This window comes from Indicator indicator, chromosome 18 (genome assembly GCF_027791375.1).
Source record: "Indicator indicator isolate 239-I01 chromosome 18, UM_Iind_1.1, whole genome shotgun sequence".
In the NCBI taxonomy this organism is placed as follows: domain Eukaryota; kingdom Metazoa; phylum Chordata; class Aves; order Piciformes; family Indicatoridae; genus Indicator; species Indicator indicator.
Window position 1 is genome coordinate 12,366,350 of NC_072027.1, and position 25,266 is coordinate 12,391,615.

The following is a 25,266-nucleotide window of genomic DNA, read 5'->3' on the forward strand; positions in this document are numbered from 1 at the left end:
TTTTTATATTTTTATGGAAAATGTGGTATGTAGAATTTCCTTTGGAATAAACTGTGCTTATTTAAATGTTTGGAAAGAGGTTGTGTCCTTTAGTCTGTAACCATTACTGTGTTTTACAGAACACTCTTGCAGACCCTAAATAAAAACAGCAGAAAATTGGTTTAAGTCTTTTTTGAGTGAATGCACCATTTCATGGGGAAAATTAATAGATTCTGAAGCAGTAGTAGCTAAATTCATGCTTACTGCAAATCCAAATACCATGGTAGTAAAGTATGGGTATGGAAAGCTTCTGGAGGAGGGGAGATTTAGGCTGGAGGATAGTGAAACACTGGAACAGGTTGCCCAGGGAGGTTGTGGATGCCACCTCCCTGGAGGTGTTCAAGGGCAGGTTGGATGGGGAAGTGGAAGGTGTCCCTGTCCATGGCAATGGAGTTGGAACTAGATGATCCTGAAGGTTCCTTCCCACCCAAACTTTATGAATCTAGGCTTCAGTTTGGTTGACACTGAGCTGGGTGGCAGCAGGGGGTTTGAGCAGAAGGAGGATGAACAGTCATTCTGAAGGGAGGGGATGAAGACTGAGGCTCAGCTACCTTTGCCACCCTGTTCAGAACAGCTGCTGGTCTGTGTGTGCAGATGGTTCCATCAGAAGTGCTTCACACAAGTATACAGGTCCCTGAAAGGAGGTTTGAGCAAGGTGGAGTTGGTCTGTTCTCACAAGTTGATAGGATTAGAGGAAATAGCCTCAGATTGCCCCAAGGGAGCTTTAGGTTGGACATGAGGAACAATTTCTTCATGGAAAGACTTGTCAAGGCCTGGCCCAGGATGCCCAGGGCAGTGGTGGAGTCCCCATCCTTGGAGGGATTTGAAGGCTGTGAAGGTGTGCTGAGGGGCCATGGTTTAGTGGTGACCTGGCAATGTTAGTGCTTGGACTTGATCTTAAAGGTCTCTTCCAACCAAACCAATTCTGTTTTTCTGTATTGCTTTTCCCTATTATGTCCTCTCTGCCAAGAAAGAAGTTTGTCAGACAAGGACTAAGCACTAAATCTTGTCACTGAATTTGAAGGGCTGTTCTTTTCATCCATCAGTCTGTTTGGTGTCTGCAGCCAGACAAATTGGGTCCTTTCACAAAGACAAAAGGAAATGCTTCTGTAGGTTGGGTCCTGTCAGTAGGATCTGGGATGAGGGCAGATGATACTAAGGAGACCTTGGTTTTATTTGTTGTCTACTGTTGGCTCATGAGGGGAGATTCAAAGAGCTGGCTTGCCACTGTCACTGGATATCTCATCCTGCCAACTGCTGGTTAAGTCTGAGACCAACCTGAAGGCACTCTATGCTCAGATTTATTTTTTTAATCTTTAACATACAATGTTTTGCTTGATTTATTTTTTAATTACCCTGTTTAATTTTTTTCCACATATTTTTATTTTACAGAGTAAAACCCAACAGCACATCAAGAGCCTTTACCAGTTCATCTTTCACTAGATCACATCCTGATTTCTTCCTGGATGTGGCTCTGGGCAGCCTGATCTAGTTGAAGATGTCTGTGGTTACTGCAGAGCAGTTGGACAAGATGACCTTTGAGAGTCCCTTCCAACCTGATGCAATCTGTGAATCTGATTCAATTTACTGTATTTTTGTCAACAGGAAAGGTATTTCTTTAATTACTGTCTTCCCAAGCTCTGGGTTAAGTACCAAAGATCATTAATTCTTTTTAAAAACACACTAATAAATGTAATAATTCCTAGTTAAGGAGTTACATGAGACCTGTGTAGCTCTGAACAGCCTGAGTTTAATCCTTCCAATTACAAGGAAAGCTGCCATCCCTAATTGGAGGGAACCAATTGATGCAGTGGAGTAGAAAAACAGCCTGGGGAAAAGGCATCACATTTCAAGGAGAAACGCTGCAAACTGACAGGAGAGCAGTAGAAGGGAGAGACAACCTGATCTTCTAGTGCAGGCCTTCATTAAATCAAACATCTGTCAGCTAGAAACAGGTTTTGGGGTGCCCTTAGTGAAACTGCATTATGCAGTCTCTTGTGGATTGATGGATTGATTAATTTCTTTAGGGAGGAGTCCTTAATAAATAGGACTTTTGCTGTCAGATGGATTTGATTTATAAAGAAATGATTCAACCTACCTTAACCCTATGGATTTAATTTATTTTTATGAAGTTGTATTTATTCAAGCTCTGCCTTTATCCACACAGTTAGGCATTAGCGGTGTGAGTTTCACAGCCTTGTTTTGTTAATCGAGGGTTGTGTGTGTAATATGAAACTTAATATCAGGACTTAAGTTTGACTTTTGAGATTTGTTGTATCAAAAATCCTACTGGCATAATTCTAGAAACATTTGAAATCTGATAGGAGCAGGGTATTTTTATTATTTCCTGTCCTTTCCATTATTTACAGTGCAGAGTTACCTTCTCAAAGAGGCCCTTGTGCCTTCCCTGCCCCTATAAAAGAAGTAATAAAGATGCATTTAATTTTCACAGAGTTTGGGCTCCACCCCAATTTGCTCATGTTTTGTTATGGTGTTGGTTATATTTCCGCATCATAACAGGCTTCAAATTTAACTGAAACAAACCACCTAAGAACAGTTTGAGAGGGGCTCCAGATTTAAACTGTTATTGTTGTTTCGCACCACTTTTTATATGAAGGGTCTCTCTGCAATTGAAACATCCTAGTCTATACTTGTAAAAGATTAAGATTCAGGCAATTGCTGTACTCGTTTAAAAAAGAAATAGGGCCTGTCTGTGCTTGCCTTGAGCAGCAGGTAATTATTGCTGACTGCTTTATTCCCTGTCATGTTAATTCATTTTCATCTATCAAATCACCCCTTAAACTGTGGGAGAAATGTGAAGTGACAACAGAAGGGAGGTGAATTCTTCAGCAGCGCGACACTTACACTGAAAGCCTCCATCCTTTACGAAGACTGGGGTGTGTGGGAACCTTTCAACCCCTTTCCAAGCCGTTCTGAGCGCTGGGCCCCGCCGAGGCCTCGCCCCCCGCCACCAGGGGGCGGGGCGCGCGCCAGCTCTGCCACGTGACGCTCGCCGCGAGGAAGCGCGGCTGAAGCACGCACCGCCCCTCTCGCGCTTCGCGCCGTGTCACGTGTCCGCGAAGTCCCCCTGTCGGCGGGTCACGTGAGCGGCGGCGGGGCTGCGGCGGCGCGGGGGCTGCCGGGAGAGGCGAGTGCCCGGCTGCGGGAGGAGCCGCGGCCCGGCAGGACGGGAGAAGGGAGGACGGAGCCGGGCCAGGGGCTGAGAGTTGCTCAGGCCGTACGTTCGCTGGCCTCTCCCCGACCTCGCTTCGCCTTGTCTCGCCGCCCGCCCGGCCCCGTCCCGCGATGGAGCGGCGGGACCCCTGGGGAGCCGCCGTCTCCTCCCGCCTGTGAGCCGCTCCCCCCTTTCCCCGGGCCTCGTTCCCCCGTCGGGGGTCGAGTTTACCCCTGCGCACCTCGGGGCGGTCAGTGAGTCGGCGGCGGAGCCCCCGCTCCTCGGACGTCTTCGTCTCGCCCCCACACTCCCCCCTCCCCACCCGGCGGGCCGGTGGCGGCAGCCAGGAAATGGTCCGGGCCTAGCGGAGCGGCGAACGGAGGTGAGACGCGGCCGGGGGTTGGGGGGCACCCGGGCCGGTCGTGGGGCACAGGGGACTCGCCACGGGGCAAAGGGACACGCCGAGACTGGCACCTCCGTTGCCATCCCCGTCGGCTCGGGGGAAGGGCAGAATCCCGGTAGCGGCCGCCGTCGAGAGCCTGCTCTGCTTCCCCTGCCCGTTCTCCGGCTCACTTCTCGGGAGCTTTCTCGGCCCGCCCTCCCAGGCCCGGAGCCATCTCCGGTTCTCTGTGCCAGCGTTACCTGCGCGGGCCCCATTCTCCCCCCCGCGACGTTCCCGTGCCGCCGGGTGGTGGTTCCGGCCGTTGGGAATCGCCCGTTTAATGGCGCATCTCGCCCGCTCCAAACCGCCGGTCCGCCGTGTTTCCCCGAATACCTTTACGGCGAGGGGACTTCCACAACCGGCGGGAACGGAGGTGGGCGAATGCACTGGCCTGTCTCATCAGATTCCTTTCACTACAGGGCGAAACCTGGGTGACCCCCCCGAAAACGGACATTTGGGGTGGTTATTTGTGCTGGTGGGGCCGGTGCATTCCCCGCTCTGAGCTGATGGGTTTAATCCTTTTCCAGTAATTGACGTCAGGGCTTTGTTCCCTTCCCTTTGCACTCTGCGTTTTAGGCCCTGAGCAGCTCTTGGGATAGAGCGAGCAGGGCTGGGGGAGGCTGGGTGCTACTGGTGGTCAGAGGAAATGGCTCTGGGTAGGTGCTGCCAAAGGTCAGAAGGGAGGCTCAGGGTTATTGACACAGGCTCACACCCTGTTTGCGAGTGACTAGATAGTTGTTACATAAAGCTCATCCCTGAGCAGGGCTGTGTTACACTTTGGAATCAAAAGAGCCATCCCCAAACGTCTCTGAAAGCTGGGCTGACAAGTGCTATTTGGGTGTTTTTCTTTGCTTTCCTTTTTTAACAGTGAAGAGAACAAGAAAGTGTTGGGACTTGTAACGCAGATACTGGTACTGTGGGCTGCTCTGTCTTTCATTCTCTTCTTGAACTAAGTGCTTATTTTCATGTTGGGGGTAAATGGAAGTACTTCTATACAGCCAAAAAAAGATGATGTTCTAATGAAAAGAGAACTTCGCTTTGCAGGTGGGGGCCTCTCTGTTTGACAAGCTCATCTCCTCTGCTTATTTTGGCCTTATTGATCATTTACTTCTGAAGACTCTGATGGTTTTAAACGTTCATGTTTCCGTGGATGTCAGTCAGACCTCCCACTTGCCTCTGTGTGAGCTGAGCAGGCACTTACTCAGCATCAGTACTCTGAAATCAACTTGTTCTGCTCAAGCCTGGGCTTTTTTCTTTGTCACCTTAGCCTGAACTTCTCCTCTTGGGTCTGTTTCTAGTTCCCCACATTTCTTTAGAACTCTTTATTTCAGTCGCTGGAACCCTCTGCTTTGCACCCTGGGGGTGTTATTGTGAAACAGGGTCCAGGCAAGTGCTTTGGAGGAGTGGTTGTAGGCTTGATCTGTCATTTTATCTCCTTTAATGAGAGGAAACACTATTAACCTCAGAGCACTGCTGTTGTGTCGTCTGCCTCAGCAAGGCAGACATGCAGAGGCTTAGTCACAGAGGTGCTATGTGTGGGCATTGTAGTCGAGTTACACAGTGGCTCCTCAGTGGTTCTTGTTGGTCAGGAACAAGGTAGAAAACGTTATCTTTGGGAATTATTCATATCTTGGCTTTATTAATATACCAGCCTTAGTTTTAATGATTTCATAACTCTGTATTTGCAGCTTTGTGCCAGAGCAAGATCTCTGGCTGACATCTTTAACTATCATGAAAGAAAACAATAAACTTCAACTGTAGTCCCCCAGATGGTTTCAGCTTCCTAATATTTTCTTCACACATCTCTGCATGTCTCATTTTATGACTTTTCTCCTATGTCTCAAACATGGTGAGAGTGAGACAGAGCCCCTGGGGTAGTTTTTTTGTGCAGGAAAGCACACCGAAACAGGAAAAAAAACAATCCAGTTGTGTGGTTTGTGTTCTTCCCAGTCATAGTGATCTGAACTTGATAAAGCATGATAAAACTTCAGTGAGCTGTCCCTTGCCTGTCTTTTTAGTAAGCTGGAATGTACAAAAGCTTTTGCATGGTGATGATCCAACTCCTTGATGAGAAGATGCCCCATGTTTTTAACTGCAAGTGCCACACACTGCCTTGTTCAGGGTTTGTAGAGAAGCACTTGCAGCAGAAATCCGTCCTGGCATCACGGTTGGTACGTAATAAGTTGGCACGTAGGCAGTGGTTCCTTTTTCCTTTTCTAGCTCACAGCTGCTGGTGAGGATGTTCTGCTGCACTTTATTTTCCACCCTGGTTTCTCCTGGATGTTGAATGTGACTCGAGATGTAGGACTTTTGTGTTTTCTGACTGAGAGCAGTTCACAATATCTGCTGAAGCAGAAAAGGGACTTTATGACCAACTAATGATGAAACTATTGTCCCACATCTCCTCTGTATTTTCAGTGCCATAACTGCTCCAATCTGCTTTTGATGGCTCCCTTCATTCTGATCATCCTCTCAAGAGTTTTTAAATCATTACTATTACAGAATGGTTTGGGTTAGAAAAGCCCTCTAAGATCACTGAGTTCAACCATCAACCCAACACCACTAGGGACACTAAACCATGTCCCCAGGTGCCATGTCCACACATTTCTTGAACACCTCCAGGGATGGTGACTCCACCACTCTGGGCAGCCTGTTCCAACACCTGACCACTCTTGCAGGAAAGAAATTGTTCCTCATGTCCAACCTAAACCTCCCCTGGCTGTGGGTCAAAAGAAATTACATTGTTGAGGGTAGAAATAGTAACCAGTGATACCCATGTCTGAGGCTGAACCTTGAGAGCTGAGACATGAAATCAGCACACAGAATAGGCAGGTTTTGCCCTGCTTGGGTGTGGAACGAATGCCAGCATCTTTCAAGAGGTCACCTCTACCAGCAGCAACGTGTACATATTGCTGGGAGGAGAGTTGGTTGCACAGTGCTGTGTTCAGAGCCTACCTGTGTGAGGATGTAAGACTAACAGGGAGATTTTAGTGACTCTGATGTTTTTTTTTTCTGCTGCATTAATTGTTCTTGGGCACATAATTTTGGATTCTTACACACATGTGGTTTGCTCTACAGGTGTATTTCCATTCTCTTGTGTTAGTAGAATTGTAGAATCATAGCATGATAGAATGGTTTGGGTTGGAAGGGACCTTGAAGATCATCTAGTTCCAACACCCCTGCCATGGGCAGGGACACATGTCCTTCCACTAGCTCAGGTTGCTCAAGGCCTCATCCAGCCTGGCCTTGAACACCTCCAGGGAGGGGACATCCACAACTTCCCTGGGCAGCCTGTTCCAGTGTCTCACTACCCTCATTGTGAAGAATTTTTTCCTAATCTTGAGTCTAAATCTCCCTTCTTTCAACATAAAGCCACTGTCCCTTGTACTCTGACATTGTTACCTTCAGCAGAAGCAAGGAAGTCCACCTGTGCTTATGACTCAATGTTTATTTTGGAGTTTGTGTCAAGAAGGAGGTGATGTTTGATGGCATCTTTGCTAAGCAGTGGAAAAAAAAAAAGTCCCAAATTGTGGGGGGAGGCTATAGGATGAAGAGAAACTCTAGAAACGAGTCAGGAAACTTTGCCACTAGATAAGTGCGTTAGAAATGTGTAAAATCTATTGCTGTGTTGAAATAAAGGAGGAGATCAGGTGCATACAGCCTGTGTCCTGGGCTGCACCAAAAGAAGTGTGAGCAGAAGGACAAGGGAGATGATTCATCCCCTTTGTTCTTTGCTGGTGAGACCCCCACCTGGAGCACTGCATTCAGTTTTGGTGCCCCCAGCATAAGAAGCGCTTGGAGCTGCTGGAGTGCATCCAGAGGCCACAAAGATGATCAGAGGGCTGAAGAACTTCTCCTGTGGGGACAGGCTTAGAGGTTTGGGGTTGTTTAGCCTTCCAGTACCTGAAGAGGGGCTCCAGGAGAGATAGGGAGGGACTTTTTCAAGGACTTGTAGTGAAAGGACAATACAAAATGGATTGAAGCTCAAGGAGGGAAGATTTAGACTGGAGATTAGGAAGAACTTCTTTCCAGTGAGGGTGGTGAGACACTGGAACAGATTGCCCAGGGAGGCTGTGGATGCTCCCTCCCTGGAGGTGTTCAAGGCCAGGATGGATGAGGCCTTGAGCAGCCTGGTCTAGTGGATGTCCCTGCCCATGGCAGGGTGGTTGGAACTGGATGATCTTTAAGATCTTCACACCTTCCAACCCAAACCATTCTATGAATATGAGTTGCAAAACTGAATATGAAAGAACTTCTCTGGCTGTTACTCTTCTCTTGCAGGACTTTTCTGTAGTTACTAATGATTGCCAGGATGCTCTCCAGCTTGTGAAATGATGTTTAGGAAACATAACTGCTCAGGCTGTGTCCTTCCTGTCACAAAGCTCTTCCCCAAAGTTTTGTCAGCCTGCAGTTTTAAAACAGTGCTCCTCTCTTGCTGTGGATCATCCTCTGTGGGAATCCAGGTCGATCCTCTTTTTATATACTCAATTTACATGCCCCTGTAGACTGGATGTCTCCCATTTGGAATGCTTGGTTTGGTGCTCTCTGAAATAAGGACAGGGACTTGCCAGAGAGGGTATGGCACAGAGCTGTAAAGATGCTGAGGCGACTGGAAAATCTCTGTGATGTTGAAAGACTGATGGAGTTGGGGCTTTTTTAGTCTGGAAAAGAGCAGACTGGGGTTGGATCTCGTCAATGCTGATCAATACTTCAAGGGTGGGTGTCAGGAGGATGGGACCAGGCTTTGTTCAGTGGTGCCCAGTGACAGGACAAGGGGTAATGGGCACAAGCTGCAACAGAAGTTCCATGAGGAGTAACTTCTTTAATTTAAGGGTGCTGGAGCCCTGGAGCAAGCTGCTCAGAGAGGTGGTGGAGCCTCCTGCTTTGGAGACATTCAAACCCCACCTGGATGTGTTCCTGTGTGACCTCCTCTAGGTGACTCTGCCTTGGCAGAGGGGTTGGACTTGATCTGTGGATGTCCCTTCCCATCCCTACCATTCTGTGAGCTGGTGTTGTCTCTGACTGTGGCAGAGGTGCCTGGCACAGCACACAGCTGCAGCACAGCTTGCTTCCTTCTCTGGTTCTCTGCCAGGATCCTACGTGCCCTCCGAAATTCCCCTTTCCCCGTAGCTGTGACATTGTTTGCCTCATGCACTCATGTCTCATTTGGTGGCTGCCATCTCCCCAGGCTCTCAAATTCTTACAACTTTCCAAGTTTCTTTCTCCAGCTTTGTATTTCAGCCCTCTCTTCTCACTCATGTGGTGAGCTCTATTTTCTCCCAAAGTGCATTAGCTTGTGATTCTTCAAGTTGTCATGTCTCTTGCTCTTTCTTGATTCATTAATTCTTGCTGAGGAGTGTAGAACCCTGCTTATTAACTGGCAGCAGCATCAGGTACTGACAGGCAAAAAGGAGAGAAGAAAAAATCTTCTGCTCAGTACTGTACAAACAGTGAATAAGAGAAGTTCTTGCCCTGAAGTCTTGAACTAATTTTCTTCTGTTAACAGCTCATTTAGAAAAACTTCCCTGCACTAGTGAGCTCTGGTGCCCAGGCCCAACAGCATCTTCGTTTTTTATTCATGGCATAACATTTATTTGTAATTTACTTGGAGGGGTTGCTTTCCATGTTTTACAACTAAACAAAGTGTCATTTTACTATCCTGGAACAATGATGGGTTTTAGGAAGAAACTGTTTTATCATTCCTAATCTCTCCCTGTGCCTGGGTGGTGGTCTCTGCAGCCTCACAGCAGCTTCTTGCCATTTAATCCCAGTACTAAAGTGGGAGACATAAAGACCAGATGTAGTAGATATCAGGCCAGTTGAATGATGTGGTTCTCTTTAGTGTTAACTATTTTCCAGCAGAGGGTTGGTGTTTCCCTCTTTATCTGCTGTCTCCAAGAGTGGCTTTAAGATGTTTGCCTTTTGGACTGGAATCAGAATTTTCCTCAGCTTTTAAGTTTAGTGCTTTGTTCATGGAGGGGCAGAACTGTAACTGGAATTCAGTATTTGAATTTCAATATTAGAAAGGGGCCTACAAGAAGGCTGGGAAGGGAGTGTTCAGAAGGGCCTGTGGTAATAGGATGAGGGGCAATGGTTTGAAACTGGAGAAGGGTAGATTTAGATGAGACATAAGGAAGAAGTTCTTCACAGGGAGAGTGGTGAAATACTGGAGGAGTTGCCCAGGGATGTGATGGAGGCCCTAACCCTGGAGACATTCAAGGTCAGACTCAATGGAGCCCTTAGCAGCCTGATCTAGTTGGAGGTGTGCTTGCTGACTGCAGGGGGGTTGGACAAGATGGCCTTTTAAGGGTCCCTTCCAGCCCAGTGCAATCTGTGAAATGCCTGAGCTCCTCCTGAACCTCTCAAGGGTGAGTGCTGGAGGTGGGAAGAGTAGAGAATGGGTCAAACCAAAGTGACTCCTGAAATTTAATGATTCTAAATGTAAGAAACTATTACTGTGTGTGGTGTTAAAATGAGAAAGTGCCAGGTTTTGGTACACTGTAACATTGTCATCTCCTGGAAATGGAGGTGAGGACTTGATATCTTACCATAGTTGCATCATATATCATTTTATTTATATACTCTTGCCAATTTAAAGGAAATATTTAATTTTTAGAACCAAGCTTTGGGAGAATCATGTTTCTATCCAGTGACCAGTTCAAAAGTGGTCCTTGGACAGGAAAGAGCTGTTTGAACTTGTCCTTGGCTTGGATTCTGAGGTTTCACCAAAGTAGATACTTCATAGATTCATGGAATGGTTTGGATTGAAAGGTACCTTGAAGATAATCCATTTCCACCCCCCTGCTATGGGCAGGGCCATCTTCCACTAGCCCAGGTTGCTCAAGGCCTCATCCAACCTGGCCTTGAACACCTCCAGGGAAGAGGTGTCCACAGCCTCCCTGGGCAACCTGTTCCAATGTCTTGCCACTCACTCCTCACTGGAAAGAATTTCTTCCTAATCTCCAGTCTAAATCTGCCCTCCTCGAGCTTCAATCCATTATCAATCATACTTCCCTCAACAGTTTTGGTTCCTGCTGAAATTTCACACTGCCTTGCAATACCTGAAGGGATTCTACAAGAAGGCCATTGAGGGACTTTTCTTAAGGGTATCGAGTGATAGGACTCAGAAGAATGGTTTTAGAGGGACGTTGGGTTTAGTCTGGATCTCAGGAAGAAGTTCTTCAGTACAAGGGTGGTGAGACTCTGGAATAGGCTGCCCAGAGTGGTTGTGGATGCCCCCTCCCTGGGGGTGTTGAAGGCCAGGCTGGATGAAGCCTTGAGCAGCCTGGCCTAGTTGAGAGGCATCCCTGCCCATGGCCAGGAGGTTGAAGTAGATGATCTCTGAGGTCCCTTCCAACCAAAGCCATTCTGTGAGCAGTCTCTTTCCTACTTTCTCATGCAAGTGTTGCAGGTACCTGTGAATCTTTCCTTGGAGAGTTGAATCTGTGGGCAGGCAATGCTGTGAGAAATGGAAGTGTGCTTCAAAGACAGCAATGAAAGGAATATGAGGGAGGAAAAGAGAGCAGATGTGTTGTTCCTCTCCTGGCTGTGTCAAGTGTGGCGATAACGAGATGGTAGGCACCTAGCCATAGATAGTCACACAGTCAGATAAACGTGCAACCACCCTCAAGCCATAAAAGGCAATGTTAGTGTGACTGCTTCTCCAGCATCAGAAAATCTGGAAACAAGTTGCCGTGGCTTTTATTTACCCCAGCAGGCACTTCGCTTTGGGGCTTTTTTCCCTCTTGGGCTGCGTAGAACAACTCAGAAGCTTAGAATGCACTTCCCCTAGTGCCATCCTGTTGCAAGTGTCTGTTTTTTAAAAATGGATTTTTAATACTTTTATTTATCATCTGTGAGATGTTGGATGGAAATGATGCTTCGGAATACTGAACTGTGTCACTTTCTATGCTAATGTTGCTAGAGAAGCTCAATAGCTTGATCATAATTGTGCACTCACATGTTTGTGTTTTTGTTGTTGCTGTTTCTTAATTTAATTTCCAGAAGATCTTAAAGAGATTTCAGTGATGGAAGTACTTAAATGGTTTTAATCAGGCTTTGATGTGCACAAATCATTAAAGCGAGTAGGATGAGGAGATAAGAATCCACAATTCTCTTTGTGCAGTTTGGCTGCAGACCTACTGAAGGAGGATTTTTCCTATAGGGAAGGGTAAAATCAACCCCTCCCCCCTCCAAAAATAAATAAAAAAAGCAGACGCATCAAAATGAGAATTTAGTTTTGTGTGGTGTATTTGTGGGCAGGGGAGTAACCAGAGTTTCTGGGAGAGAAAGAAAGAGCAGAAATTTGCCAATGTCCTCTTGCAGTGTTCCATTACTATCAGCATAAGCATTTCCTTATTTAAAGATGATTTGAAAAAAAAAAAAAAAAAACTTGGTTAGAGTCCAGGGCTGAGAGGTTGAGTCATCAGGATGAAAATTTCAGGAAAATGGAATATGGGGAAATGGGTTAAAGGACCTAATAGAGGAGCAATTAAAGTTAATTCCAGTTGTATTGCATTTTGGCAGAAATAGGGATAGGAACGTGCTGGAAGCTGCTGTAATTGAAAAGTGTTTAATTTTACAAAGTTTCATAGAAGGGTTTAGGTTGGAAGGGATCCTTAAGGTCATCTAGTTCCAACTCCCCTGCCATGGGCAGGGACACCTCCCACTAGCCCAGGTTGCTCAAGGCAACGTCCAACCTGGCCTTGAACACCTCTAGGGAGGGGACATCCACAGTCTCCCTAGGCAACCTGTTCCAGTGTCTCACCATCCTCACTGGAAAGAATTTCTTCCTAATTTCTAGTCTACATCTCCCCTCTTCCATCTTCAATCTATTTTCTGTTGTATTGTCACTACAAGCCCTTGTACGAAGTCCCTCCCCAGCTCTCCTGTAGCCCCCTCAGGTACTGGAAGGCTGCTCTAAGGTCTCCCTGGACCCTTCTCTTCTCCAGGCTGAACAGCCTCAAATCTCTCAGCCTGTCCTCATAAGGGAGGTTCTTCAGCCCTCTGATCATCTTTGTGGCCTCCTCTGGATGCACTCGAGCAGCTCCATGTCCCTCTTATGCTGGGGGCACCAGAACTGGACACAGTGCTCCAGGCTGGAACTAGATGATCTTTAAGGTTGCTTCCAGCCCAAACCAGTTTGTGATTCTATGATGAAATCTTCCAGTTTGTGTGTAAGTGACTAATGCTGGGGTGTAGCTCTTCCAGCCCATGCTGGCTGTAGCTGGAAATCTGCATGGCTGCTGGAGACCTGCTGCAGATACTGTTTTAAATTGACTGATGAACTTTTGGAACCATTATATTTCCTTTTGTCCTTGTGATGCTGATAGGATAAATTAGTGTCTCATTAAAGCTTTGATCTGAAAGCTGTGATGCAGTTAGCCTTTAAAAGGTAAAGGGGGAAAAGTTTTGTTTTTTTTTTTTCCTGGAGCATTGATTCATTCTGCTGAAATATTTGCACAAATTAGATTTGACAAGGGAAAGAAAACCCCAAAACTACACCAGGAAGAAGTTTGTACTCTGACATTCTTAGCCAATAATTAATGGAAATGTGTTTTAGTAGAAGAGAGTTTCAACAAATAGTCTTTGGCTTAAATTTGCTAATCATGAATAACCCACAAAAAATCCCCAAAAAATATGTTTTAAAAATTATTTTTATCTGTAACTTTCTAAGGCAAAAGCTGCATTATTTATGACCACACAAAGCAAGATCCATCCTGAACTGGCATTTAAAGATCTTTTCAGTGTCCTCCTCATGTCCCTAATCAGCTCAAATAGCTGATGTTGACTTTTTTGTTGTTTGTTTGGGCTTTTCTTTGATAACTCCCTTTGCTGTTTGCTGTGCCTGAGGAGCAGTGTGGTGTGTGGGGGGACAGCTGCAGGGATGTGCCTGGGATGCCTGGCACTGCTGCTGTCCTGGTACCTAGCACGTGCCAGCTTGTGTTTATTCAGAGGAATGTTAAAATTCATTCACTCAGGGTTTACTGACAGAGTTGAAAGCTAAAGATGGGCAGAAGTGGGAATGGATTAATCTTCCAGAGGAGACTCCACAGCCTCTCTGGGCAGCCTGCTCCAATGCTTCAGTAGCCTCACACCAAAAGATTCTCCTCCTGTTCACATGGGACCTCTTGGGTTCCAGTTTGTGCCTGTTGCCCCTTGTCAGTGGTGCCCAGGGACAGGACAAGTCTGGCCCCATCTTCTTGCCCCCCAACCCCTTAGCTCTTGCTGAGCATTGATCAGATCCCCTCTCAGGCTGCTCTTCTCCAGGCTCAACAGCCCCAGGGCTCTCAGCCTTTCCTCCTCACAGAGATGCTTCAGGCCTCTCAGCATCTTTGTAGCCTCCACTGGACTCTCTCCAGTAGTTCCCTGTCTCTCTTGAACTGGGAAGCCCAGAACTGGTCCCAGTACTGCAGGTGTGCCCTCACCAGGGCAGAGTAGAGGTGAAGAACCTGCTGGCCACACTCTTCTGAGTGCATCTCAAGTGATCATTTGCTTTCTTGGCCACAAGAGCAGATTGCTGGCTCACGATGAACTTGCCCACCAGCACTCTCAGGTCCTTCTCTGCAGAGCAGCTTGCCCACCACATCCCTGGAGCTTTAGCAATGAGGAGCAGTTCTTGTTGTGCACTTTCTTCTGTTAGCAAATGTCACTTTTGAGCTTTTAGCAAACTGAGCTTCTGACAGCCTTGGTCTCACTGAGCTGGCCCTGTTGCATCCAGGGTTTTGAAATTCAACTGAATTGTGACAAGGCTTTTCAAGGTTGCTTCTGTTTTTCTTTAGCTTCATACGACAAGAAGCTTGACTTCTTTCTCTAGTGGCAAGATTCTTTGAGTCTCACTGACTTTAAGTTCTCTCTGTTGGTATGGTTCTGTGCTTTGCAGTTTCACATCTGTCAAGCTTTTTAGCTTATAGTTGAAAATACGTTTGGAAGAGCAGTTCAGAACCAGCTTGCACAACACTTTTACTGGTTTATCAAAAGCAGAAGTTCAGATTTTGATCTGGGTAGATCAAAAAATGTTTACTTCTGCAGAAGACCATAGAATCATTGAATGCTTTAGATTGCAAGGGTCCTTTAAACGTCATTAAGACCCTCCCTGCAGTGAGCAGGGACGTCTGCAATTAAGGCAGGTTGCTCAGAGCCCCAGACAACCTGGCCTGGAATGGTTCCAGGCATGGGGCATTTCTCACCTCTCTAAGCAACCTGGGCCAGGGTCTTGCCACCCTCAGTGTCCTCATCTAGCAGAGGATGTCCCTGCTGACGGCAGGGGGATTGGACTAGATGACACTTGGAGGTCCCTTCCAACCCAAACCATTCTATGATTCCATGTTAATGCTTTTCCCTGTCTGCTGACAGGGATTCTAAAATACAGGTGGCTTTTAGTGGGGAGGATGAAAGGTTAAAACCTACCAACTTTTTAAACTAATGTTTGTTTGGAAGCTCTGACATCAAAGCTGTGGCTTCCCTGCTGAATTTCCACTTGCCTGTCTAGATAGTTCTGGTCCTTTCCCTTGCAATTTTTTTTTCTTTGTCTGCAAATTTTAAATGCTCTTCTTCCCTAGAGGTTTTTTTCCAAAATCTGGCTAATATCTGCTGTTGTCTTTAGTGTATTTAAATGTAAAAAGGAAGTTTGAAGTGATCAGAAAGTGTCCCAGGTCTCAGAGCTGTCATGTCACTCACATATTAATTGTGGGTTTTAGGCAGGTAGCATATGGTGATGAATTTGTTAAACGTTTTGCTACAGGTTAGGGCTGAATATGGGGAATCAGTGACAGTTCTTTTCTGGTACACCAAATTGTGGACTTTAAGAGGTCTATGAACACTTCAATCTTTTAAAATGCAAAGCATCCCTGGAAATCCTGTCACTGCTAATGAGGACCACTGGGACTGTAAGAGTTCAACCCTCACTTCATTGATTCATAGATTTCATAGAATGGTTGTGTTGGAAGGGACCTCAAAGATCATCTAATTCCAACCCTCTTTCATGGGCCAGGACACCTTCCACTAGATCAAAGCCTTGAACATCTCCAGAGCAGGGGCATTTGTGATGCCCACGGGCAACCCGTTCCATTAGGCTGGGCAGCCTGCTCCAGGGCTCCAGCACGCTCACAGGAAGGAGGGTTTAAAAGCAGCACTGTCCCCCAAAACTGCACAGATTTCTCTAATTCAGCTTAACCACCTCCAGTTGTGTGTCAGCACAACCAGGAAAGTAGCATGGGGCAGGAGCATGACACAGGGTGGGAACTGCTTTGCACTTGCCGTGGACCGAGGTACCTGGAACCACACCTCTGCTATATTCTGAAGTGTTAAAATTGCCTTTTGCCTTAGGTGCCGAGCAGAGCTGGGCACAGGATGTCTTAATAGCCCCAAAATATTTTATTCCTTATGCTTGTGTTGTGAAGATACATCAAATAAAATCTGTGTTTAGGAAATAAGCTGAGCTTGAAAGATCCAGGGGAAGAGGCAGAGGTGCTACCAGTGTTTATACAGCAGCATCATGTGGAAGAGCCCTTACTGCTGCCAGCAGCTACAAAAGACCTGAGTGGTTTGTACAGTGGCAGAATTTATTATCTCAAGCCCTGGTGTCCATTTTGGTGTGTTATGCAGCAGAGTGTGTGAACCTTGGCTGTGATAGGAAATCTAAGATAAGTGTGACACTGCAGACAGGTATCAAGTAGGGCTGGAGGAAATAGCAGTTAAACCTGGGTAATGTATCTGATAAACTTTTTCTCTCCTTTTTATGTAGTTTTCTTAAGATGGGAGGAGTTGATCTGCTTGAGGGAGGCTCTGCAGAGAGACCTGGACAGGTTAAATTGATGGGCTGAGGCCAATGGGATGAGGTTTAACAAGACCAAGTGCTGGGTCCTGCACTTTGGTCACAATAACCCCAAGCAATGCCACAGGCTTGGGGCAGAGTGGCTGGAAAGCAACCTCTGGAAAAGGATCTGGAGGTGTTGGTGGATGAGTGGCTGAAGATGAGCCAAGAGTGTGCCCAGGTGGCCAAGAAGGCCAACAGCATCTCGGCCTGGATCAAAACCAGTGTGTCCAACAGGAGCAAGGAGGTGGTTGTGCCTCTGTACTCAGCCCTGGTGAGGCCACAGCTTGAGTCCTGTGTTCAGTTCTGGGTGCCACAGGGTAGGAAAGATACTGAGGTGCTGGTGGGTGTCCAGAGAAGAGCAGTGAGGCTGGTGAGGGGTTTGGAGGGCATCATACAAGGAGTGGGTGAGGGAGCTGGAGTTGTTTAGTGCAGGGAAGAGAAGGCTAAGGGAAGAGCTCATTGCTCTCTGCAGCTCCCTGTAAGAAGGTTGGAGTGAGGCTGGTGTTGGTCTCTTCTCCCAAGGTACTAGTGATGGGACGAGAGGAAATTGGTTTAAGGTGTGCCAGGAGAAGTTTAGGTTGTAAAATTGGAAAAAAATCTCTTTACTGAGAGAGTGGTCAGGTATTGGAACAGACTGCCCAGGGGGGTGGTGGAGTCACCGTCCCTGGAGGTGCTCAGGAAGCCTGTAGATGTGGTGCTGCTGGATATAATTTAGAGGTCATAGCAGTTGGGTTATGGTTAGAGTCAATCTTGAAGGTCTTTTCTAGCCTTAATCATTCTTCAATTCTGTGTGAGCCTTAAAATGAAAGTGATTTTTTGGGGATCTTTTTACTCTTTCAGATGACACCTCATTAAAATGTTGTCTGCTGTTTCCAGTTTTCCACAGACCATCTTTATCAGAGAATTTCTGTGAAGTGAGTCCTTTCTTAATCCTAATGCCATGGAGTTCATCATGCTCAGATGTAATGATGCCTTTTATGAAAGTAAATTAATGTGAGGAAGTCAGAACTATAATAGCCAGATTAATGTTGAATGTCTGAATAACTGTTGCTTAATAAAATTTAAATGCCAATTGTCTTGGCTTCAAAGTTGAAGCAGAAGAACATGTAGATACAGGAATTTGGTTATTAAGTTTCTGCCCAATTAGACTGCAGAATTTTGTTGGGAAACTGTATTAGAATATGCTTTGGTTGGCCTGTGTGGGCATGAAAAGATGCTTGTGAATTTAGTGTGCTTTTGATGCTCCATCTCTGCACTGTGCAAATTACTGGATCTATGAGCAATGAAGAACTGAAAAGATGAGGAGAGTGGTCGTCTTTGAGTCTGGGGTTGAACTGAACTGAAGTTTGACAGGCAAATTTGTCCAGAGGAGGGCCACAAAGATGATCCAAAGGCTGAAGCACCTCTGCTATGAGGATAGACTGAGGGAGTTGGCGTTGTTTAGCCTGGAGAAGAGAAGACTCTGGGGAGACCTTAGAGCTGCCTTCCAATACATGAAGGGATCCTAAAGGAAGGCTAGAGAGGGACTTTTCTTGAGGACAAGGGAGAATGGTTTGAAGCTGGGGAGAAGAGGTTTAGACTGGATCTTAGGAAGAAGCTCTTCAATATGAGGGTGGTGAGAGTCTGGAAAAGGCTGCCCAGGGAGGTTGTGGATACCTCTTCCCTGGGGCTGTTCAAGGCTGGGCTGGATGAGGCCTTGAGCAACTGAATCTAGTTGAGAGGCATCCCTGCCCACAGCAGGGAGGTTGGAGTAGATGGTCTCTGAGGCCCCTTCTGACCTAAACCATTCTATGATTTGTAGGGAACAGCAAAGCTCTGTTGGGTTCAGTCTGCTCTGTGGTGCTTTTGGATTCGAGCTGTAGGGCATCACAACCTGAACTTCAGATGATAGAATATCATTGTCTTGGTTCAGAAAGCCACATACCCCTGCAGGCAGGTTTGTCATTGTAAGATGCAGCAAATAGAAATGCAAAAATTTGGGAAGGCAAAATGGAAATTCTGATTTGCTAAGAGCAGAAATGAGCTTTATTTCCCTCTTCTGGCTGAGGCTTGGTTACTGGGAATGAGTACATTGAGGTTCCTCTGCCTTACCTGACTTGGCATTGTGGTAGGTGCAGAAAATGACAATTTTCAGCGAATCACAGAATGGCTTAGGTTGGAAGGGAATTCGGAGATCATCTACTCTCAAAGCAAAGAACACCTCTTAAGACTGAACACTGAGATACAACAAAGCCACAGGAAAGCCTGTCCCCATAGGAGAGGTTCTCCAGTCCTCCAATCATCCTTGTGCCTCCTCTGGACCTGCTCCAGTGGGTTCATGTGCTTCTCGTGCTGGGGGCCTCAAAGCTGGATGCAGCACTTGAGGTGAGTTACCAGTGATCACTGTCATTCTTTGATCCACCACTGTAGTGTGGTGACTTCTCCAGCAGAAGATGGCCACCTGGCAGATACCTGCGTAACCTGATCCAGTTTTGAGGGTTGGAGGGGGAATCTGTCAGGTAAAACTAATGAGCAGGTTTTAATTACTTACATCATCACTTGAGTGAGACACTGGAACTACCAATGTGCTCCTACAAAACAAGCGTGAAGTTCTTGACTAACGGCGATGAGGGATTTGTGCTCGTTTGTCTAAGAGAGTGGCAAGTCCAGGCACATTCATGGGGATTGCAGTGCTGTTTGGGAGCTGAGGAGGAAGGGCAAGAGCCTGTGCAAAGAGCAAGCTCTGCTCTGCCCTCCCTGGTGTCAAACATTAACCTGACCTTGGCCAACTCTGTTTTTAAATTTTACTGTTTTGAAGCACTCTCCCCCTCAGAATGCATACAAGCTGTTCACATCCAGCTCTTGGAGTGCTTGATGGTCTCCCTGTTGAGTGTGCAGAAGGAGTTTTCCCCTGGTGAGCACTGGTGAGGACACACCTTGAGTACTGGGTTGGGTTTTGGGCCCCTCACTCCAAGAAGGACATTGGCGTGCTGGAGTGTGTCCAGAAAAGGGCAATGAAGCTGGTGAAGGGTCTGGAGAACAGGTCTGGTGAAGAGCAGCTGAGGGAACTGGAGTTGTTCAGCTTGGAGCAAAGAAGGCTGAGGGGAGCAAGAGGTTTGCTTTGTTTGTTCTGAAAAGCTGCTAATATAAGGTGACAAATATTTGTTTTTAAGCCAGCAACAAACTTCCATGATTTGTAAAACAAAAGAGGAGAGGAAATGGCCTCAAGTTGCACCAGGGGAGGCCTAGGTTGGATATCAGAAGAAACTTCTTCACTGGAATGGTTCTCAAAGACTGAAGCAGGCTGCCCAGGGGGGTGGTTGAATCCCCATCCATGGAGGTGTTTCAAAGAGGCAGAGATGTGGTGCTGAGGAACATGGTTTAGTCCCAGCCTTGGTAGAGAATGCTTGGAGTTAATGCTTTTAAAGGTCTTTTCCAACCCAAACAATTCTACCAATCTTTGATTTTTGTTTTTTTAATTTATCCCTTTTCTGACAGCTCTTTTGTGACTGCATTTGTATGCAATGTTGACAAAGCAGCATTTTAGGATTGTTTCTGTGATGCTAGTGACAGTATTAGTAGTGATGTCATACTCAACACAAGCCAAGAGAAGCATGCCATGCTAGCTCCTTAGCTGCTCCTTGCTGTTGATGAACCAAGCAAAAAAAATAGTTGAAATAAGTCAGATTCTTGGGAGGGAGCTGGCTGCAGCAGTAAGGCAATTTCTGGTATTTTCAGGGCACAGAATTCCTTATTCCAAGCAGGACATCCATTTCTTTTGGCTTTTCTCTTTAAGTAAAACTAAGATGTATTGGAGTTTGTTCTTCACCCAGCTGGGTGTGTCCTGCATGAAGCACTTGGTGTTGTGTGTCCTCTCTGAAGGTTCTTTATCATTCATGGGCAAATGTTGTCAGACACAACTGATGTTTCATCAGAGTCAGTTAACCAGCACTGGTTTGGTTTCTCTTGCTTATGGAACTAATTCAGATAGGAAAAAAAACCTGAGTTAAAAAACGTTGTCTTGAAGAGGAAGTCAAGGTGTTGTAAACATGCTTTGAAGTTCCACTAATGCCTGGTTGAAAAGTGGTGGGTTTGGATTGTGCTTTGAGGTATCGCACATGGAAGGTTTCTCAGGCAGGCCTTCACTTTTGATGGCTCTCCCTGTGGTGCTGGGGAAGATGGAGTGATGCTGCTGCTGGTGAAGATGCAGGTGAACTTGTGCAAGGACTGAACTCTTGGGTGCCTGATGTGGTTGAAGAGGAGTGAGAAGTAGACTGTGAGTCCTGCACCTGTACCCATGGGTTGGCCAACATCCTTTTTCTTTTAACAGTGTTGCCAGTACAATGTTGACAGTGTAGGTGTGTTGGTATTCCTGTGGTTTGGGTCTTTTGAACAGGAAGTGTGGTCCAAAAGCTCCATACCTGGGGTCTGTCACTCCGTACTTAGGGTCTCTTGTCCTCCCCCAGAGCAGAGGAAGTCCTGTGTCCCATGACAGGACAAGGGACAATTGATCTAAAGTGGAACACAGGAGGTTCCGTTTCAACATGAGAAAAAACTTCAGTGTGAGGGTGGTAGAGTTCTGGAGCAGGCTGCCCAGAGAGGTTGTAGAGTCCCCTGCTCTAGAAAATTTCTAAACCCACCTGTACACATTCCTGTGTGGCCTGCCTGAGGTGGTCCTGCTTTGGCAGAGAGGTTGAACTAGATGATCTTCAGAGGTCCCTTCTAGCCCTTATCATTCTGTGATTCTGTGAGTTGGGGGGTGGGAAGCAGGAGAAGGCTGCAGCTGGTGGGCAGGGCAGCAGCCACACTGCAATTTCCTCACAGCAGTTATAAAGTCCAGGATGATGTTTGCTTGAGTGAACTCCAGCCAAAGCCATCCCCTTTTTTGGATTAAGGGAGCACAGAAATACTGCCTGGGGTTTAGTAAGATGTTGAAATGAAAACTCTTTCTGGTATGGGTGATTTGAGTGATGCTTAACTGCTTCGTGTGCTCAGTAGGCCTAGATCAGCAGGGAACAGTGGTGGAAGAACACCCACAAGTGAAACTGGTCAGGAGTTTATGTGAGCTTCCTGCTAAATTTCCTGCTTCTTTCAGCTCTTAGTATTGAGCTGGAGAAGAGCTGTGAGGTTGGATTCGTTGATTGGGTGCCAAAGTCATGCACCAGCTGGGCTGTGCAGAGGGCAGCTTGGCCAACTGTGCAAATAGTGATTCAAACCCTGTGGGATTGGCTAAAAATGGAAATTCTGGGCTGTGCTTTAGGCCTCTTTTCTAATTTCTTGTAATACTCAAACTTTTCTTTCTCTAGTTGTGGAAGTTAAGGTGATTTGGTCCTTGCTGTGGGGGCATTGCTGAACTCCTGGGAGTTCAGGCTTTCACTCAGGCTTCCTGGGAAGAGAAATTGTAGCAGAATTCTCTTGATAGCACCAGGTACAACCCAACAAGTTCTTCATCTTCCACTTGCAGGCTTGGTGTGCAGGGAGGGAAGGGCAGAGCTGTGTCCTCATGCCCCAGGGTGGAGTAGGGGCTGCAGGAGCTCAGCAGCACAAAGCTGCTTCAGGCTCTTTTATCTTGTGAGAAAAGGTTTAAATCTGGGATGTGGAGGTGGATGTGGGAGAGGAAGAAGCAGTTCTGCCTCTGCAGCTCTGAGTGTGTCTGCAGCAATGGCAGGAGCAGCGATGGGGCAGAGCTGTGAGAGAATGGCATGTGAAGGCCAAGAAGGCCACCAGTATCCTGGTCTGGATCAGGAACGGTGTGGCCAGCAGGAGTAGTGAAGTGATCATCCCTGTACTGGGCACTGGAGAGGCTGCACATTGAATTGTGAGTTCACTTTTGGGCCCCTCAGCCCAAGAAGGACATTGAGGGGCTGGAGTGGGCCCACAGGAGGGCAAGAAAACTGGTGAAGGGTCTGGAGAGCAGGGCTGGTGAGGAGCAGCTGAGGTACCCAGCATTGTTTTGCCTGGAGAAGAGGCTGAGGGGAGACTTCATTGCGCTTTACTACCTGAAAGGAGGTTGCAATGAGGTGGGGGTTGGTCTCTTCTCCCTAATATGAGGTGATAGAATGAGAGGAAACGGCCTGGGACTGTGTGAGGAGAGATTTGGGTTGGACACGAGGAACAATTTCTCTGCTGCAAGAGTGGTCAGGCATTGGAACAGGCTGCCCAGGGAGGTGGTGGAGTCACCATCCCTGGAGGTGTTCAAGAAATGTGTGGACATGGCACTGGGGGATATGGTTTAGTGGTGGTGTTGGATTGATGGTTGGACTTGAGGATCTTCGAGGGCTCTTCCAACCAAAACAGTTCTCTGACTCTGATTCTCTTGCCAGCTTGAGACATGGGGCTGGTGTTCAGTCTGGCACGGGCAAAAAACCTGAGGACCGGCGAGCAGTACAGAACTCTGCTCACAGTAGGAAATGTTAGGTAGTGGATTTTAAAGGTTCTCTAATTACAAGTGGTCTGAAAGCTTAATTGTGCAGTTCCCTTTGTTCTGAAGGTAATTGCTGGCCGTGCTGGTTCAGTTGGCATGCCTCAGTCCTTTGCTTTTTGAAGTACCTCTACTTACATATCCTGAACACAGGCAAATCTCTCTTCTGTTACTTTTTGTGGCTGTGGAAGATGGGAATTTTCCTGGGAAGTTGTCTGAGGTGCAGAGTTAAGGAAGCCTCACTAATTTAATTTATTTACACATTTAATGCTAGTGATTTTAATATCTGAGTGCACATTGTAGGTGCTTAAAATATCTCTGTAGAGGTTTAGAGGATGAGATACAAACGAGTCTGACTTGAATCACATTCAAACTATCGACTCTGATAAAAAAAGAAAATAATTAAAAATAACCTAAACTTAATCCCCATACAGTCAAAATGACTCCCCGTCAAGATGTTTATCATTTCCTACACTACAGAAGACCAAGGAGGAGCACTAAGAAGTGTGGTTAGCTGATGTATTTCTGGTGGCTAATTTTACATTGACCTGGCAGGTACAGCCAGATCAGCTCTGAGTCTGCTCCAGCTCTGATCTCACCTGGATCTTTGGTGTAATGCTCCTTGAATGTGACAGTGTTTGATACAAATGTTGGGGTTTTCCTCAGTCCTAAGAGTTATCAAGAACCCAGCATTGTAGGGGCTTGGAAGGGACCTCATCCAGTCCAATCTCCCTGCTGAAGCAGGAACACCCACAGCAGCTTGCCCAGGATCACAATGGCCGAGGGAGTTGGAATCTCCCTAGAGAAGGAGACTCCACAACCTCTCTGGGCAGCCTGCTGCAGGGCTCCAGCATTCTCACACCAAAGAAGTTTCTCCTCCTGTTCAGGTGGAACCTCGTGGGTTCCATTTCGTGCCCATTGCCCCTTGTGTTGTCAGCAGGTTCCACTGACAAGAGTCTGGCCCCATCCTCTTGACACCCAAATACTTTATCAAGCTCAGAAGAGTTTTTTTTCCAACTTTTTGTTGTTGTCATTGCAACAATTTGATGTATTTCTGTGAACTTAAGCATCAAGGCCAAAGTGCTGAGGAAAATGTATAAGAGGGGAGACTGGCAGGTTTTTAGTCTGCGTTTTTGCAGCAGGAGAACATTGCAAGGACCGAGGGAAGAGGTGCGGTATTACCAGAACTTGCCTGAAATTACTGCTGCCAGTAGAAAAGTCTTTTGGGAGACATGGAATCAAGATCAAAGCTTGAGGTTAGAGTGTGTGGGAGAATGGGTACCAATAAAAGTATGTCAGCAGCAAAATATAACCCCAAATCTGCAGTAGAAGTCAGGCACTAGATGGGTGGGGGAATAAGAGAGAACATTTGGGGATTGTGGAGGAGAAAAAGTATTTTGGAAATGAATGGGAGATGCAGAGCGTGGGTTGAAAGCAGTAAATGATTGAAGCAGGTGAAATGGTTTGAAATAGTTCCTTTGCCTTGAGGACTTTGTGGATTAATGTTTTTTTTTCATATTTTTATTACTGCATAAACTTTCCCTGTTGGAAGCTGGCTGTAGATTGTGGGTTATAGCTCTTGGAGGCATGAGGTGTCTTAAATTGAACCAACATCTGAGTTTCGAGAAGTTACAGTCAGCAGGGGGATCTTAGCTGAGATCATTCTTTCTGCAGAACAGGTACTGAGGTACTGTGTGCTAACCATGTGCTCTTGCATCCCTCCTAATTCCCTTCTCTGATCAGAACTTTTGTTGTTTTTTTTTTATTCATAGCAACATGAACCGTGAAGACCGGAATGTGCTGCGTATGAAAGAAAGGGAAAGGCGAAACCAAGAAATTCATCAGGGTGAAGAAGCCTTTCCACCTAACTCTCCTCTCTTTGCTGAACCCTACAAAGTTGTGAGTCTACACACTTCTTATCCAGGCAGTTTTGATAGCAGACATCATATGCAAACTCAAGTTTTAAAGTGATTTTTATCTGCATTCCTTTTAGATCCACAGCTCTTACGTCAACTAAGTATTTGGTTGTCCAACCCTGGCAGTGTTCAAGGCTAGGTTGGACGGGGCTCTGAGCAATCTGCTCTAGTAGGAGGTGTCCCTGCCCAAGGCAGGGGGGTTGGAACTGGACGATCTTTAATGTTCCTCTCCATCCAAACCCTTCCTTGATTCTGTTTAAGCAGGGCTGGAAAATGAGGATGGCTAGTTACAAACCAACTCTACTGGCATATTTATAATGATGCTTATGAACTGCTTTGCAGGGAATGAGAAAAGGGATGTTAAAGCCATAAAATTTTGGGGCTTCCTTCTGCTTTTGCTGCAGTGACTCAAAACAATTAAACTGTCAAAACAAGTAAAATGTGTCATGGCAAATTGCCCTTTTTTTGGGGTGCTTT

General features: G+C 46.4%; 1 protein-coding gene across 1 annotated transcript in view; it reads left to right on the forward strand.

Annotated features, from left to right (window-relative positions):
• The first annotated feature begins 3,569 nt into the window (after window positions 1–3,569).
• Window positions 3,570–25,266, forward strand: part of AFF4 (ALF transcription elongation factor 4) — a 55,099-nt gene continuing 33,402 nt past the window's right edge. The window contains exons 1-2 of the mRNA XM_054389311.1: window positions 3,570–3,596; window positions 24,646–24,772. Of these exons, the coding sequence (XP_054245286.1) occupies window positions 24,650–24,772 (123 nt within the window). The 5' untranslated portion in view covers window positions 3,570–3,596; window positions 24,646–24,649. The remainder of the gene's footprint in view (window positions 3,597–24,645; window positions 24,773–25,266) is intronic.